Consider the following 17,150-nt stretch of genomic DNA (forward strand, 5'->3'; position numbering starts at 1 on the left):
AAATATTGGTAGAGGGCCCTCACCTGTACTGCCCAGTGAAGGGCTGTTTTAAAGTCTTTGTCCACCAGAGTTGGATCTGCTCCTTTCTGCAGCAGGGTTTGCACATGCTGGGGTCGATTGTGGAAAGCAGCCCAGTGAAGTGCAGTCATTCCCTTAATAAACAAATAAATAAAAATCACAATCCAAGACAGTAAAGAATTATCATTCACAGGAAGATTTAAAACTTCAAAGGATTTAATTTTTCTTTTAATTAGAGATGAGTTGGACAATTTGGAAATCAGTCTGGAGCGGGGAAATCCACCTTCTCAAGATTGAATAATTTGAAGCAGTTTCTGGCTTAATGGGGTTGTATCAAAAAAAGAAGTAGCCAATAAAAAAAAATTGACTACTAGAGAAGACTGATATAAAAGAGGCATGTATCTAATATTTGTAAATGTTTATAGCTTGCTTATATTATAAGTAATACATCAGTCAGAAGTATAATAGGTTACTCATAGGTTAAGGTTTCATACAGTTTCCAATAGAAAGCCCTCTTTTAGGCTTGTATTTTATCACAATGCAACAGCCTTATCTCTAACTCACAATAATTACTATGGGCTAGATTCTCAGCTGGTGTAAAGCAGTCTAGCCCCACTGATTTCAGTTTGTGCCAGCTGAGAAAGTGAGCCAATTATTTTAATAGTAATCTCAAAATAAAAACACATCACAGGCACCATTTTGAAAGAGAACAAAAAACCAAAACGAACGGAGAACTTGATTCTCTGCTCTAGCCAAGCTGTCCTTATACAGTGCAAACTGGTCTTAGCAGACCAAGAAACCACCTTGTATGTGCACATTAATCAGCATCAAAAGCAAGTCCACATGCACACTTTAAATCTATGTTACACACTTTTCCTATCAAGTTATCTAAGCAACATCAGTCTTAAGAAACATAATATAAGCACCACTTTTGTTTGGTGGTTTGTTATACACCCACCTTGCAGGCATCAATGACTACACAATGTGTGGAAATCAGTTCCATTGTTTCTTTTAGTTTCCAAGAGTGTAAAAACCCAAATCACGTAGAATAGAAGCGAAATTAAAACTTCAAATAAAACTCCACAAATTAGAATACAAGCTCCCTGGGGAAAAGACCTGTCATTTGTTTTGCCTGTATGATGCCATTCGTGTGTACAGAAACGCTTGCCAAAAAAGTCCAAATTCCTTAACATTAGTTTCTCTCGGCTCATCAGGTATGGGCAGGGGTTGGGAAGTCCAAATGCAAATAGGGAGGCGACAGCAGTCAAACCAGGTTTTGGTTATTTTGGTTTTGCAAGACTTCATCATTGGGGTTTTGTTTTTTGTAAAAATAAAAACAAGCGTTAAAGCCAGCCCCATTTAAGTTAATGGGAGTTTTTCCATAGACTTCAATGGTGCCAGGAGTTCACCCGAGGGACCTGACACTGCTGATGGACACTGAAAATCCTGGGACTCTTGACCTGAGGCTCTACAGCAGTGTTTTCCACCCTGAGAAGTAAGTATGAAGCTAGTTCTGGGGAACAATGAGTCAGTGACCAGGGCAAGCTCCTGGACTCCAGATCAGCCTCCTTTCATCCATCTGCTGATAAAAGTGGTAGGTGTCCCCTTGAAAAATTACCCACCTCCCAGCTCCCATTTTGGTCCCTAATGAGCAGGCCTGCAGGCAGCAGCTCACATACCTAAACTTCTTTCCTACTGTCTGTGTCCCCTCCAAAGGTGGCATGTCATGTATTATTAGAAAACTAATAACTCCCTGATCATTAATATTTGCATGTGATGTACATACAATAAACCCACAAAGGAATTTACAGATATGTGCTGGAAATATGTTCTGAAAATGTATTTGTCGACCAGTGCCAGTTCCAGACAAAGAAATGCGCTTGACTGAGTCTCCAGTATAAATTAAGCAAGGTGTGATCAAAGACAAAGAAAAGCACATTGCCATGCAAGTTAAACAAAGCCATCAGGAGAGCAAGTGGGGACAGATAATCACTTTATAACCTTGACAGGGGTTGGAAACTGCACCCTCAGGAAGCCTTCCTGAGGAATTGTGTGCCTCTGATTTTTGTTCAGCTGCCCTGCTTCTGGGGAGATTTTCGATACACATCATCTCCTGGCAGCCTCCACTGAAAGTCCTTAGAGATAGCCACAGTCATAGAAACAGTGCAGCTGCCAGCTGTATTTCTTACTATTTAATGTGGTTTTTTGGGGGGAGGTGGTTTTATAAAGTTACCGAAAAACTTGAGTGTTTTCCTTTAAATTGGGCAATAGCTAGGAGAAGAGCTTGCTTAGTGCAAACAAACTGAGCACATTTCCAAGCAAATATGAATAACCAGGGGTCTAGCACAGAGCCTTCAACCAAATATTGATGCCAAGTGGTGTTTAATATACTTCTGACCCTGGAGATTTTAGGTTGAATGTGGTAACACGTACAGAGAAAGTGTTGAGGATTCCAAGTGTCCTTCATGGTTCACATTAAGTTTTAATTCTGTGCAACTCGCTGACAATATAACTCCACATTTTCAACATAGGGCCAAATCCTAGGTCCTGTTCAGGCTGTTGTAAGTCCCATATAGCCAAGTAAATAGGCTCTGCAAACCACAGTGCAAATGGGCGCGAAGTACAAGGCAGGAAGGAAATTTGCAAGTTAGTGCCCTTCAGCAATGTCCTCAAGCTGCTGCCGGGCTGGAAGACACACAGTTGAAACAATGCACCGGATTCTCTGTTGTGTTCTGGCTCCTTTGTGCTGAATGGATGGAGCTGGTAAGCAGCCAGATGTGGCAAACTGTGAGTTCCTCTGGTGTGGGATGTGGAGCCAGCATATCTAATCCATCTCCCTGGCATAGGGGTATATTTAGTTGGTGTATGATTAAGGACCATAGCAATCTGGCATAAAATGGTTGCTGTAACCTACAACAGGGCTTCAGGCAGATCTCCCAAGAACCATCTGCCTGATAGTGAGATGCTCAGTGAAGCAGAGAATCTGTCTAACTTGAAAATAAGCAAAGAAATCCCTATCTTGGCAGGTGAGGTAGGAAGGATGTACAGGGAAACATAACTGCTGGAGTGGGTTTATCGGTCCAGATTCCATTTTCATCTGCCAGCTCCATTTGAGAGTAGTCAGCCAGGAGATCCATGGTGAGGCAATCCACCATGTATATAAACGGTGAAAAATGAAACCGGCTTCTGTAAAGTGCTCTGAGGCCATTAGATGAGAGGTGCTAGCTCAGTGCAAAATATTATAATTAGGGCTGTCAAGCGATTAAAAAAATTAATTGCAGTTTTAATCGCACTGTTAAAGAATAGAATACCCATTTATTTAAATATTTTTGGATGTCTTCCATATTTTCAAATATATTGATTTCAATTACAACACAGAATACAAAGTGTACAGTGCTCCCTTTATATTATTTTTATTACAAATATTTGCACTGTAAAAAAGATAAATAGTATTTTTCAATTCAACTCATATGAGTACTGTAGTTCAATCTCTATCATGAAAGTTGAACTTACAAATGTAGAATTATTATTTTTACATAACTCCCTTCAGCTGAGTGAGCCCTCGTTTGCAAGGGAGGGTGGATTTTACCTCGACTTGGTATGCAGTGGGGCCAGGGAGGGAGGGAGGGATGGGGAAGGCTGATGCAGGGAGCGTGGGCTCGCCAGGCCATTATTCTCTATGACAGCGTTTTATCAAACTTTTTGTGCTGGCGACCCTGTTTGGACAAAAAAAAAATATATATATTTTTTTGACCCTCCCCACTAGAAAAAATTGTGACCCCCCTTACCTTCAACCCCCCCCCTCAGGGCACAGGGCTTCCCCACTTCAAGGTGTGGGGTTCTGGGCTTCAGTTGCTCTTGGGGCTCCAGCCCTTCTCGTATGCGGGGCTCCAGCTCAGCTTGGGGCTTCAGCCCCCTTCACTGCCCCCAAGCTGTGGGCTGGGGCTTCAGGGCCCCTCCTGCGGTGGATGCCTCCCTCCCCACCCAGAGGAATGTGATTAATGCTTTAATTTTGTTTTCAGTTAATCGCAGGTGTTAATTGCGATTGACAACCCTAATTATAATTTACTATAATAAAATCAGTAGTTCTGTGGACCCATTTTAGGTAATAGGGAAGCATATTACCTGCGGCATGGGACATGTTTACAGCTGGTGCATGTTTACTCACCTCATTGTCCCGATGATTAATGTCACTTAGATGCGATTGCTGCAGCAGCACTGTTAGAAGCCTGTGGAAGCAAAGATATATTTAAAATGCTACATTCAAGGCTAAAACTGGATGAGAGGTTTTTAGAGAAACAGAACCCCCAGTTGAAAGCAAAATTAATAGCAATGATGGATGTGAAGCAGAACCCCAGATCTGGTATGTGTTCATGTTTGAAAGCCAAACCCAGATCCAGTTCTGAAGTTTGTGGCTTACTCTATGTCTAACTAAAACCAAAACACAAACTCAACACTTGGAATCAGAGGTCACCTCTACACAAGTGCAAAAGCAGAAACAATCAGGAATAATTCCAGTGCTAGTTTCCAAAATAGTAAATGGGCATTAATATATCAGAATGTAGTGAATGCCTGAGCCATTTTTATAGCCTAGAAATCAATAGAACTATTCATTGTGATCCTGTTTTAAAGTTTTAAACAAACATAAATTCAAATTTATTACCTTCCTATTTCACTTTTGTATTCTTTGATTAACAAGCCCCTATATGCACACACACACAGAGACAGGGTTAGATTACGGGTCACAGTCTCTCTGTTGGGAGTAAAGCAATTATTATGCCATAAACCGGAGTTTATGGAGCACTACATCTGTTTACTTTTGTAGAGAAGTAGAGTATAAACACTCCCATGTTGTGGGGGGAATAGTTAGAACTATTACACGCGAGATGTTGGTTTTTCAGGTTATGGAGCCCTGAAATTGACAAGACAGCCAACAGCTGACGTAAGTAACATAGGGTACGTATACACTACCCGCTGGATCGGCGTGTAGCGATTGATCTATCGGGGATCGATTTATCGCTTATAATGTAGACGCGATAAATCGATCCCCAATCGCTCTCCCATTGACTGCTGAACTCCAGCTCGGCAAGAGCAAAGTTGACAGGGGAGCCGCGGCAATCGACCCCGTGCTGTGAGGACATGAGATAAGTTGAACTAAGATACGCAACTTCAGCTACAAGAATAGCGTAGCTGAAGTTGGCATATCTTAGGTCGATTCCCCCCCTCCCCCAGTGTAGGCCAGGCCATTGTGTCTACACAGACACTGCGTCACCCTAACTACACCGACATAAGCCCTACGCATCTGATGGAGGTGGAATTATTATGTTTATATAGTGGGGCACCTACATCAGCAGGACTAGGCAGTAGTGTGTACACAGACATAATCGGGTTGACATAAGCTGCCTTACATTGACCTAACTGTATAGTGTAGACCAGGCTGTAGGTGGAGCAATGTTTTATAACCTGAAAGATTTTGCCCCAGGATTTTCACAATCACCCTTCAATTACTGCAGTTAATTCTGAAAATAGTCTGAAGTCACTAGATTTGGAGGAGGCAAAATTATGTTTTAAAGAAGGGCACTGAGCATTCATTAAAGTGTGGAGATAGCAGGGTTATCCAGACAATCTTGTCACAACCTTATATCTTGTATCAGAATCAGCCAACATAGACCCTTATGCCAGAGTAGAATCCATGTGACATTGGCAGACGGAAGGGTCTGTGCTACCAGAAGCCCATTGTCAGATTGGGACCACAATGCTCACCCAAGGCATGGTGAGTTATGTGAGAGTACTTGCTCCCCCTTCAAACAAAATACAAGAGAAAGGCTCTTCTCTCCTTTGAAATCTTTTACTCCACTTCTTAGCTGGGCAATCCTGAATTGCTTACAGTATATTTTCTGCATCAAGTTGCCCTAGAATGTGTTCTATCAGTCTTAGGTTTAACAGAAGACAGGCTATGTAACTAAAGCAATAAATACATGTCCAAAATTAGAACATTAGTTATTTCATACCATTCTATAAACACCATTTGATAAATTCAAAGCCTATCATTCTTCTACAGTATTCCTGTGGTATACCTCATGCTCATCTGAAAACAGGTAAAGCTCAGGTGGATGTATGATTAACTTTAGCAGTGTGGATTGCAAAAATATAGCCAACTGTGACCCTGCAGCAGCATCCCGCTCCTGTCTCTTTTCTAGCCACAAACCACCCAGAGACCTTTTTCTGGTCAAACACCTTGTGCAATTCATTCACAGTCTTCTTCTCACCACCCTTATAAATGTTTGCAGGTCTATATTTACAATAGCATACACACTTCCAGTCAGTCAGTTCCAGACTCAGACCCTAACAGGCCCACCAGTGTCTTCCTTCCCCCTGAGCACATCCTTCTTGTGCCTTTTCTACCTCTTGGGTAATGGGATAATTAGCCTTTGGGGCTCTTCTCGGCCCATCCCATAGACTCATAGACTCATAGACTTTAAGGTCAGAAGGGACCATTATGATCATCTAGTCTGACCTCCCACATGATGCAGGCCACAAAGCCGTCCCAACCCTTTCCCTTGACTCTGCTGTTGAAGTCCCCAAATCCTGTGGTTTAAAGACTCCAATTAGCAGAGAATCCTCCAGCTAGCGATCCCCGCCCCATGCTGCGGAGGAAGGCGAAAAACCTCCAGGGCCTCTGCCAATCTACCCTGGAGGAAAATTCCTTCCTGACCCCAAATATGGCGATCAGTAGAACCCCGAGCATGTGGGCAAGATTCTCCAGCCAGACCCTCTTTGGCCCTTATACTAGTTACCAGCGATGTTACGCTGTTCCTTTGACTAAAATCATGTTCCCCTTAAACCATCCCCTCCATGAACTTATCTAGCTTAATCTTAAAACCAGACAGGTCCTTCGCCCCCACCGTTTCCCTCAGAAGGCTGTTCCAATATTTCACCCCTCTGACAGTCAGAAACCTTCGAATCCCAATCTATCAATTACTAGGCACAGCTTTTCCTCTCAGGTTTACTCCATGGCAATGTAATTGGTGATCCAGTGATCAGAGAGCTGGTACAAATGCTGTCGCCCAGAGCTCTGCCACACAAACCTATAATGAAATGCAGTCCTGCCATTTATTTAGCTGTTTGTGCATTAAGCCAGAAAAAAAACATTCTGCAGTCATGGATTGCAAGCTATTAGACAGTACAAAGATGCTGCATTTGAAATACTGCTTAGTGATCATTTGCAGAAGTTACAATTCTGCAAGGGGGCAAAAAAATGATTTGCTCGGAAGTGACGTACCAACATGGCAGAACTTTTCTAACCAGATACTCTCTTCCAAAGTATTAAATCAATTAAAAATGTTCTTCTGCCAATGCAACACCAGGGCCTGGACTCAGACTGGTATGATCACTAAAAAGCAAACGGGTGTTACAGCCCTTTCCTGAGGCATGCAGCCAATTGCACAGTCAGGCCATGTTATAATGGACTTAAAAGTCAGGTCATTTTGAGATTGCTGCAGGCCTGAATCTTACCTGTTCTGGGCCTTAAAGGGTGTAGATTTTTTTTTTTTTTGGTGGGAAGCAGAGGAAACATTTTTGCAGTAAACTGATATAAGTAATAAAACCCCAGACTGACAGCTCAGAAGTTTGGTATGTTAAAATAAGTCCAGGTCGAAATGGATTAGCAGGTAGAAAGAAGGAGAGGTGATCAAAAGGTGCTTGATAAATTCATCTATCACATGGCTCTGTAATTTGTTACATAGTTCCACAAATTAACACGGGATGTAATCGACGAAATTAGTGTGTGTGTGTGTAAATATACATACAAACCCCCCAACGCTGAAAATCTGCAAACACACAGATGAGCTGTGCTAATTTTAACTACACATGTAGCATGGGGAGAGTCAGCAGGGTCCTTTTATCCCATTTCTCACTGAAGGCTCAGCCACTCTACAAAACACGTATTGAAGTTTAAAAACTTGCCAGCCCTTGTGCCTGAAGTGTTTAAATGGACTGATTAAGGCCTGTCGATTTCAGTGTGGTCTGTGTGCTGCTAACTATTCCTCCAGCGCATTGACTCATAACAATGGGCTGCCAGTTCTTAGACTCAGGTGAGGAAGCACTTCATAATAAGCCACTGCATTTTGTCTTCCTTTCAAATCTAAATAGTTGGCAGAGAGCAAAAATGAGTACAAAGGAAAATTTCACTAATGGGTATGGCACCTCCAACTGTGCCTTCTGGTAACAGGGCAATCATATCCAGAACTAATTTCGTTGACTTGGGCTAATAAGACAGAAGAAAAAGAGCTGAGCAGCTGGCACACTCCTGTGTGGAGCAAAGGTCTGCTTGTTTCCATGGGGACTGTGAAAAAACTTCAGGGAACTCTGTGTGCTGCTGTTAAAGTAAATTACTGTTTCCTTTCTAATATCTGCATGTGCAGCGTTGCACAAACATAGCCTTTTCTCTTCGGAGGCTTTGTGTAATGATAATGCACTCTTGCTCTGAAACCTTCCAACTGTACCATCCAAGTGATGCATGAAAAACAATTATGAAGGTGCAAAATTAATATATATGGAGACATTATAGACTATCACAATACTCACCTGTAACTTGAACATCAAGTTACAGCTTTGCTGCTTCAGACGTGTCAAACCGCCACTAAGTTCTATGGGTTTCTTGCAACTTACATTTTCAACCAGCCTCTTTCAGCTACCCATAAATGATTTACTCAGGAGAGATTTTGCATGAATTTAATCAGCTTATATAAATCAGGACTTGAAAGGCTTTAAGAAGCATTCCTGTTCACAAAGGAAACTATGATACAAATAGCACATTTGCTTGTGACTTGCTTTGGAGAACTGCCCTTCAGACTTTTTGATACATCTTTAGTAACAGTTGTCAAAAATCAACTGTACTACATCTTACCTGATCCTTTAGAACTACTTTCCATAGGATGGACCAAATCTTAACAGAGTTGGTCTTTTGGACAACTTTCCTCACATTCATAATCCCACAGGTTGCCTCCCCTCCCAATAATAAACTATTATATTCAAAACAATAAGATAAATACATCATATTATAAATATATTATATATACATGTTATATAACAGAAACATGTTCTATGACTGGGGCTCCAGGGCACTATATTAATACTAATAAATTATAATAATAATACAAATATTTATTATTTAATGCCATTAACATCATCCATATAATATTGTGGCAGCTGTAGCAATTACTTACATGAGAAAGTAACATTAGGAAAATATTTAATACATTTTTAGCTGTCTTTTAATGTAGCTGGAAACAAGGAGGAGCCAGAACCATGTGACCAGCCACCGCTCCATTAACCACGAGCAAGAACCACATTTTGGGAACCTCTGCTTTAGCATATAACCTATAACATTTAATTTACATAATATGCGGTGGACATAGAGTGCAGAGCAACTGCTTTTGTGACTCCTGTTGGGAGACCTACATTTGTAAATAATGCTGAAGCTTGAGTTAAAGAAGACGACCCTGAACACTGGCACCAAGTTAGCTAGGGAAAATACAGCATTGAACTATCATGGGAACAAATTTCCTGTGGTATTTCTAGTATAGAGGACGGCTTGATCATGTTGGTGGTGATTGTTCACTGTGGGAAATCTGGAGCTTCAGCCTCCATTCTGAGTTCCATTGCTTTTGAGAGGTTTAAATCAGATTCTTCACCCTGCCTGAACATGTTCCTGTAAAACAAGTGCAGCACAACAAGCCCTAGACTTAGGTCTAAAGTCCCAATAGCCTCTTCATTTAAATGTATGATAATCACCAGATGAAATAGCAAATCACAAGAGTAATTGCCACAGCTAGCTTGCCTGCCTACGCTGCCTCCAATCAGTCAATCTCCATGGTCTTTTGGTGACTATGTACCGGACCAAGGAGATGTTTTACTCAAATAAGCAAACGCCCTTTTAATATGGGGGCTTACCTCACATTAGGCTCTGCGGTAGCAGCATGCAGTGGCAGTCTCCCATTTTTATCAGGTATGTTCTGCTTGGCACCATTTCGGAGCAGACTGACACAGCCTTCAAGCCACCCCTAGGAAAGAAAGTACTGAAGGTCAAAGAGGAACGGAGAAGATTTGGGGCCAGATCCTCAGCTGGTGTAATTCTGTTTACACCAGCTGAGGATGTGTCCCTTGGTTTCAGAAAAACATCCTGTTAGGGCTTCAAAGATGGTTCATGTTTGGTTCAAGTCCTGGATTGGTCCATCCATCCATTGCTGTAATTAAACTTTTTAGTTCCACTGCATTTTGGCCTTTCTTTGGCTGTGGTGGGGCTGGAGGGCTGTTTTAAGATTTGCAGTAGACATGGCACTGAAAATGTTGCTAATTGCTGTTGTACTAGAAAGTCTTATGTACGTTCCTGCATATGGATTTTAATTAAATGGGAGTCAGCCAAGAGCCTGAGCATTTGATCTCATTTTCTTTATAAGAGGTTACCACAGGTAGTAAATCGATATGAAAAGCCTGAGAATTGGAGTTATTTCAGGTTTTGCTTTCAGCAATTCCTTTTTGTTTTAGCAAGTGGCTTTTTACAGAGTTGAAATAGAAGTGTTATACTGAAAATGGCACCATCATTTATGGGGACTGGTCACTGACGGGAGTAAAATGCTGCACTGTCACCTTTAAAAACAAACCAAAACAAATGAACACTCTGGTTCTCACTGAGCAAAGTATTTTGGCATGTGCTTGAGTCCAAAGGAAGTCAAACGTGCTTAAGTGCTTTTCTCAAACTGGGGCCTCTGCAGGGTCACTCCCCTGCAGCTCAAGTCATCTGCCTGCCAAGCATGAGCAGTATTTCCTGGGGCGAGATGGAATGAGGGAATTAAAGCACTCTTGTGTTGCCCACTGATCAAAGTTTTGTTGCAGGGAAGTTTGCAAACTAAGCTAATTCCAGCACTCAGTTGCATTCATGCACACATGCAATCCCACTGAAGTCAATCCTCTGGGCAGACATCACACCCAGATTCTCACTAGGTCTCAGACTACATACAGCATAGAAACCACCACTCACAAATTTAAATCACATGTAGCACACTCACATAAGGCTCATGGATCTGAAATTTCCCCATGCATCCAAGTCTCTTACTCTCGTTGTCTATTTAACGCTAACCACGGGAGTATATTACAATGATTCACTCTCCCTACCCCAGGCACCTGATTAAATTGCAAAGGATCGTGAGCCTAATCCTTAGGACATCCATGGGGGTTTTAGCCTATGTAAATTTTGTGGCACTGGTCACGCTATAATTTAATTAACCTTTTGGGGTGGGAAAGCAAATTGTCATCCTATCTCTGTTTAGCCTTAGAGACCATAAGGATAAGAAGTTCAGCTAAAATGGGGGAACTCTGAAGCCATGAGGCCAGCCTGAGTGACTGGAATGTTTTCCAGTCATTTATTTTTTTCAACAGATGTTTTTTCCCCCTTCAGGAAAAGAGGAAGGGAAAACACAGCATGTTACTAATCACGGGATTTTTTGAAAATATCTGGCAAAGGAAATATCTATTCCTGAAAACAACACGCATATTTAATATGTTTGAACCGATTGCCCATTCTGATATTTTAGACACATTTTCTAGCTGAAAATGTCACAGTGAAGCACTGTTCTTTGCACAGCTCTCTAGGACCACAAAAGTCTTATTCTTATTCTCAAAATTAGTCTTTATTACTTCACCCTCTTGCCCTCCCAAAGTGCTCTGTAACAGACAGAAGTCTTGGTACCATATATGTTGCAAGAGATAAACTGGTGCGTCCACAGGCATCTTGAGTATTAATATTTGCTCCCATCTTCAACAGCAATTTCACTGTATCGACTTGGCGTCCCGAAACAGCATGCATCAAGGGGGTACAACCTTGGGGGGAAATAGAGACTAATTAATTAATTAGATTTTAAGTGATTATAAGTGATAGCAAACAGATCAAAGTAGATTACCATAAGAAATAAAACAAAACCGCAATCTAAGCCTAATGTACTAGTTAGGATTTGAATCACACAGTGTCTCATCCAGTTAGATAGTACAAGCAGGTTAGCTTTTGCATATACAGGCAGGCTTCCTTCTTTCCTGCCTGGGACCAGTATTTCCCCTGCCCCCCCCTCCCCCCAGTTCAGTACTTTTTCTTCTAGTACTTTCAAGTGTTGTATTGTAGGGAGAGTGAGATCCAGTCATGATGATACCTCTCCCTTTTATATCTTCTTCCAACTTGCTGGAAAGCGCTTTTGCTGTGACCTGGGTCAAACATTTCCCATTGTATAGGGCTGTCTGAGAGGTTTCTATTGTACACAGTTCCTGGGGTAATCCTGGTGCTTGTGTGTATTTCCACAATAAGCCATCAACATTATTTTGCCTTTTTATTGCTATACCTGAAAGGCTGCTTGTGGGTGTTCTCAACCTCACAACATGTTTCAGGAACACATACATAGCCAAACTTCATAACTTCACATACAATTATAGCATATACAATCCAATGATATATTAATGTCTCACAGATCAAGACTTTTAGAATAATACCTCACAAGGCATACTTTGTCTAAAACATATCATAATTATATGACAATGGTGAATATGGGGGTGCCAGGGTGTCACACAGATTATCTCAGTTACATCAGTGTGTGAATCCATTTCAACCGAGTTACTCTGGAGTTGAAATGTAATGATTAGTCTACTGCAGGCAGTTAGACATCCTGACTTTATTCTTCTGCTTTAGGAGCTGGAAGATCAAAAGGCTCTCGTCTTGATTTTACTGAGATCCAGGGAACGATTTGAAGATAATACAGGATCCCAATTTCTGAATCTAGATTTTACAACTAGTTTTCTGAAACAGACACAGATATCTGCAGGGGTTTGTGTTTTTTTTTAAATGATTGGGAACCCTGCAACTTTCATGCTAATCCTGGGAAAATGCCACTGTGGTAAAAACTAGACTCTTGATTGAACACAAAATACTTCAAGGGACAAGCTTTCAAAGATCTCTGGTTCAGATTCACTTGGAAAATACACGCCTGTAAAGACAACCAAGTAACTGCATGCACTCAGATGGCACCATGTCAGGCATGGCATGAGAACCTGAATAGAAAAAAGTATGCAGCTTCAAGCATAAAACAGGTAACTAATTATACATGCAATTGCTCTTTTGGCAAGAAACTGCATAAGTTACCATTTTATTAATTGTCTGTTTGTACTTGTGCCCATATTCAGCAAGCATAAATAACTGCTGGTGTCCACTTTTTAAAATTTGGCCAAATGAGTCTTTAAGATGTCCACAAATACATATAATTTGGATTTGACTAGAATAAATGATTTCTCCATCCTCCCCTGAAATTTCAGCAACTTTCCAGTATTTCTCTTCCTATGACAAACAATATAAATTCATGGCAGAGGACTTTGTGTCTCATGTCCACTGTCTGATACATGGGATATTTTTATTTATAGGTAAATAAATAAACTTGTAAGGAGGAAGAATAATATTATTTTATAGCGATCCAGGGAAATCCAAAAAGCATATTCCCAACGGATATCCCAAAGAAAATACCAATTTCCCATTTTACTGCTCATAAAGGGGAAAACTAGATATAATTCTACTTACGCTGTTTCACTAATTTTTAAAGTCAATATTAAAAATGGAAAAAAGATGATAGCTCAATCACATATTGTATTGATTAACCCATTGGGAACAATCTAAACAGTTTTACCCTCGCTGTCGCAGCATTCTAATATTGAAGGATCTTCACGAATCACTGCAGTTAGTGTGTTGACGTCGCCATTAGCAGCTGCTTGGTAAACCACAGTCAGGTCAATTTCTTCTGCCGAATCACCTAGTGACAGACACATTTAAGTAAGTATGTGGGGAAACCCTACAAATGATGAATGGTGAAAATAATCCCATTTATTTTCATGAGGCTGGGTTGACCACATAACTCATGAGAGGTCCAACCAAAAACAGATCCAGCCAATATGATGTTGCATTTGGTCATCTGAATCATGTTCTTCAATGTCAACAGCCTCCTACGAGTTCTCAGACAGAGTCACTGAGAAGTATGCACAAACAATTTCCTGACGGGGCTAGGTTTCTGACTCAACTCATGAAAGCCATATTAATTGCACAGAATCAAGTCTGGAGTGAGAAACACTAAGTTGTAAAAAAAGAAACCCATCAATTAAGTTATGACAAATTTCTCAAAAGATTAGCAGCCACGTATGTATGTATGAATGATATAACGTAAGTTAAGGATACAGATATTTTCAGTTTCTTTATTACCTCACCACAAAACATGAAGTGGAGACTATGCACTTGTTTCCTCTGAAGTATTCTGATCCTCCTCCAGGAAATATAAATGTTTGCAATTTCAACGTTGGTTTTAAAGGTAAATAGTGTTTAAAACAAGGAAGTGTAAACTGGCTGGTGAAGATCAATGAGAACTGTATAATCCTCATTTTCTCTTTGCATTCTATAGTGCCAGGTGGTACAAAAATGCTGATTTAAAACTGAAGTAACATATTCCGACAGGTGATCCTGATGATAGTTTGCAAACTGACATGGACATTGGTCCAATTTAAAATAAGCTTCCCTGAGGGGTGAAGGTGGGGTGGCTGGTGAAGAAAGCATTGGAGCCATCTCTGCCAGAATGCATCAGTGCAGAGTTCGCCTGTACAGGGGCTATGACACTGGCGATCTCCAGCTGCTTTAAGGCCACTTTGTACCATGGCCATGCAGAGTGGTCTTAGTTTGCTGGAGAATCCAGCCAAGTACCATACAGTACTTCTTTAACTCCCAGGGATGTGAGACTTAGTTGTTTGTAAAGCACCTCTGTTGCAACACTCTGCACTATTTAACTGCACTTAAAAATGAAAGAATAAAAAGTATGGATTAACATATCTTCCTTGCACAATCTAATACTGAAGAATGAAATCCTGTTTGCTCCGAAACTTTATTTTGCAGATTACCACAAGTGATGTAAAGTTACACTGGAAGCTAACCACAAGCAGGGCTTTGTACCTAATATTTTCAAATAATCAGACCGTTTGTCTGTTATATCATTAGTAACCAGCTATAGTCTTCAAACACAAAAAAATTTGCTTCCAGGTTCTCTTGATTGTGCTCCATGTATCATTTTATTCTAGCAGCTGGGTTTTTAATTCTGTTTCAGAAAGGCTGGTAAATAGAGTCTACCCTTACCAAAGTGAATGGTTGGTCATTACTTTGCCTATGCCTGCATTTGGATTTCATGCAACCATAAGTCCTGCTTACATATTACTGCCATGCATAGATTAGAGTCCTAAAAGGGTTGTGTGCCTGGCAAGGAAAAAGTAAAAAGCAAAAAACAATCATGGGTTCACTAGAGAAATTACTTAATTTAGCCAAGTGCAATCCTTCAGAAAAAAATATTTTTTAAATTAATCATCAACATCAACTCATAGAGAAGGCAAACAAAAAGGCCTCTATGGTTACTCAGGGATAACAGCTTGGTCAGAGGAAAAGTCCAGGAGTCTCATTTCAGAGGAGGTTACACTAGTTTCATTAACAGTTACAGAAGACCAAGTGCAAAGCAGTTGCTTATTAGCAATAGTTGAGTTCTGCTTCAATTACAATGAACTTCACCAGTCAAAACGTTTTGAAAATGCAGGTGAAAGTCTCTTTTCATCTAATTTACTCTTTCATTTCTGGGAATCTTATTTGTTTTCATGTTGGGATTCTTTTGGAATTTATCTATAATTTCACTGGTGGCCCTTATTCCAAAAGGCAGCTTTGTCTCACTAGACAGAGGTTGCAGTCTCTGTGACATCTATTACTGAACCATGAGCACACTCTTCTGAGACTTCTGTACCAGTGATGAGGAAAAATAATGTCCAAGTAAATTTCAATAACAATGAAAACAAAGTAAAAAAAAATGCATGTTTTAATACAGTATTATATAAGCTTAAAACTAAAAAGACTCCTAATTCATCATACCATGATGAGATTTTCAAGTGTGTTGTAATCCAAAAGTGTAGTGACATAGTTGAAAGTCACTGACTCTGTGACATTCTCACTCCACTCCCAGAAATAGTTAAAAAAATTCAGCTATCTGTACAAGAGAAAAAGTAAATGATCGATGGGTATAGTCTCTCTCTCTCTCTCTCTCTCTCTCTCACACACACACACACATTCATTTTGGTGAGAATGTGGCCTATTATTTATCTGAATAAATAAAAATTATGATTAACTCCCGTATTATTATACGTTACATTTTCAAGGTTAGGTGTGGGTGTCTACCATGGCATATTAGTATGTGCTTTATTTATATACACAAACACGTTCTTTTCATGCCCACATAGCCAGTAGGTGCCTATCTGTCCATGTGCATGTGCAAATACCTTATTTGTGTATTCACACTGAATATTTGCAAATGAGTTGAAGGGTACATGTGCGATTGCTTGGTCCTAACTTTGAAAATCCCACCCAATATCTTCCCTCAGCCACCTACCAAATCTACACTGCATGAGATGGCACAAACACCAGTTGAAGCCTGAAGTTGTGAAGAATATTCCCAGTTTACATACGTTGCATATATGTTGCTTATAGGGCAAATTACTAGACTACTTCCAAGGTGTGAACATGTAACTCGTTTCGTCAGCAAAAACAACACCATTTAAGTAATGTGCCAACGAGTCAATTTTAAGTCTTTTTTTTAAGGAAAGAAGTAGTTTAAGAGCAAAATTGCTTCATGATAAAGCTAAATTAAAAAGCTAAATAAGTGAGTTCCTCACTGAAAGTTATTTCACTTAACACTGACATTAATTCATCTGAGCCTTCTGTCATTTTGGTAACTTCTTTTCTTCTCCCATTATCTCTGGTATTCAGCCTGTACGCATGAGAGAGGGAGAATGAGAACAGACTGGCTAGACTATATAGTGCATGTGATATTGCCTGATTTGAGGGCTGTAAAACAGCCATTGTTCTTTCTTGAACTCAGACTCAGACTTTAAGGCGACAAGGAACCATCATGAGCCTGACCTCCTAAACATTGCACAGATCTTCACCTACCCACTCCTGTAATAGACCTATAACCTCTGCCTGTGTTACTGACGTCCTTAGATATTGAGTTAAAGACTTAAAGTTACATAAA

The 17,150-nt window shown here is 40.4% G+C and overlaps 1 protein-coding gene across 1 annotated transcript in view; it reads right to left on the reverse strand.

Moving 5' to 3' along the window:
- Positions 1-17,150, reverse strand: part of ANKRD55 (ankyrin repeat domain 55) — a 44,462-nt gene that overhangs the window by 13,887 nt on the left and 13,425 nt on the right. The window contains exons 2-6 of the mRNA XM_034774842.1: positions 13,737-13,859; positions 11,768-11,898; positions 9,973-10,082; positions 4,187-4,247; positions 24-152 (exon numbers count right to left, since the gene is read on the reverse strand). Coding sequence (XP_034630733.1) covers positions 24-152; positions 4,187-4,247; positions 9,973-10,082; positions 11,768-11,898; positions 13,737-13,859 — 554 coding nt within the window. The remainder of the gene's footprint in view (positions 1-23; positions 153-4,186; positions 4,248-9,972; positions 10,083-11,767; positions 11,899-13,736; positions 13,860-17,150) is intronic.

This window comes from Trachemys scripta, chromosome 6, assembly GCF_013100865.1.
Source record: "Trachemys scripta elegans isolate TJP31775 chromosome 6, CAS_Tse_1.0, whole genome shotgun sequence".
NCBI lineage: Eukaryota > Metazoa > Chordata > Testudines > Emydidae > Trachemys > Trachemys scripta.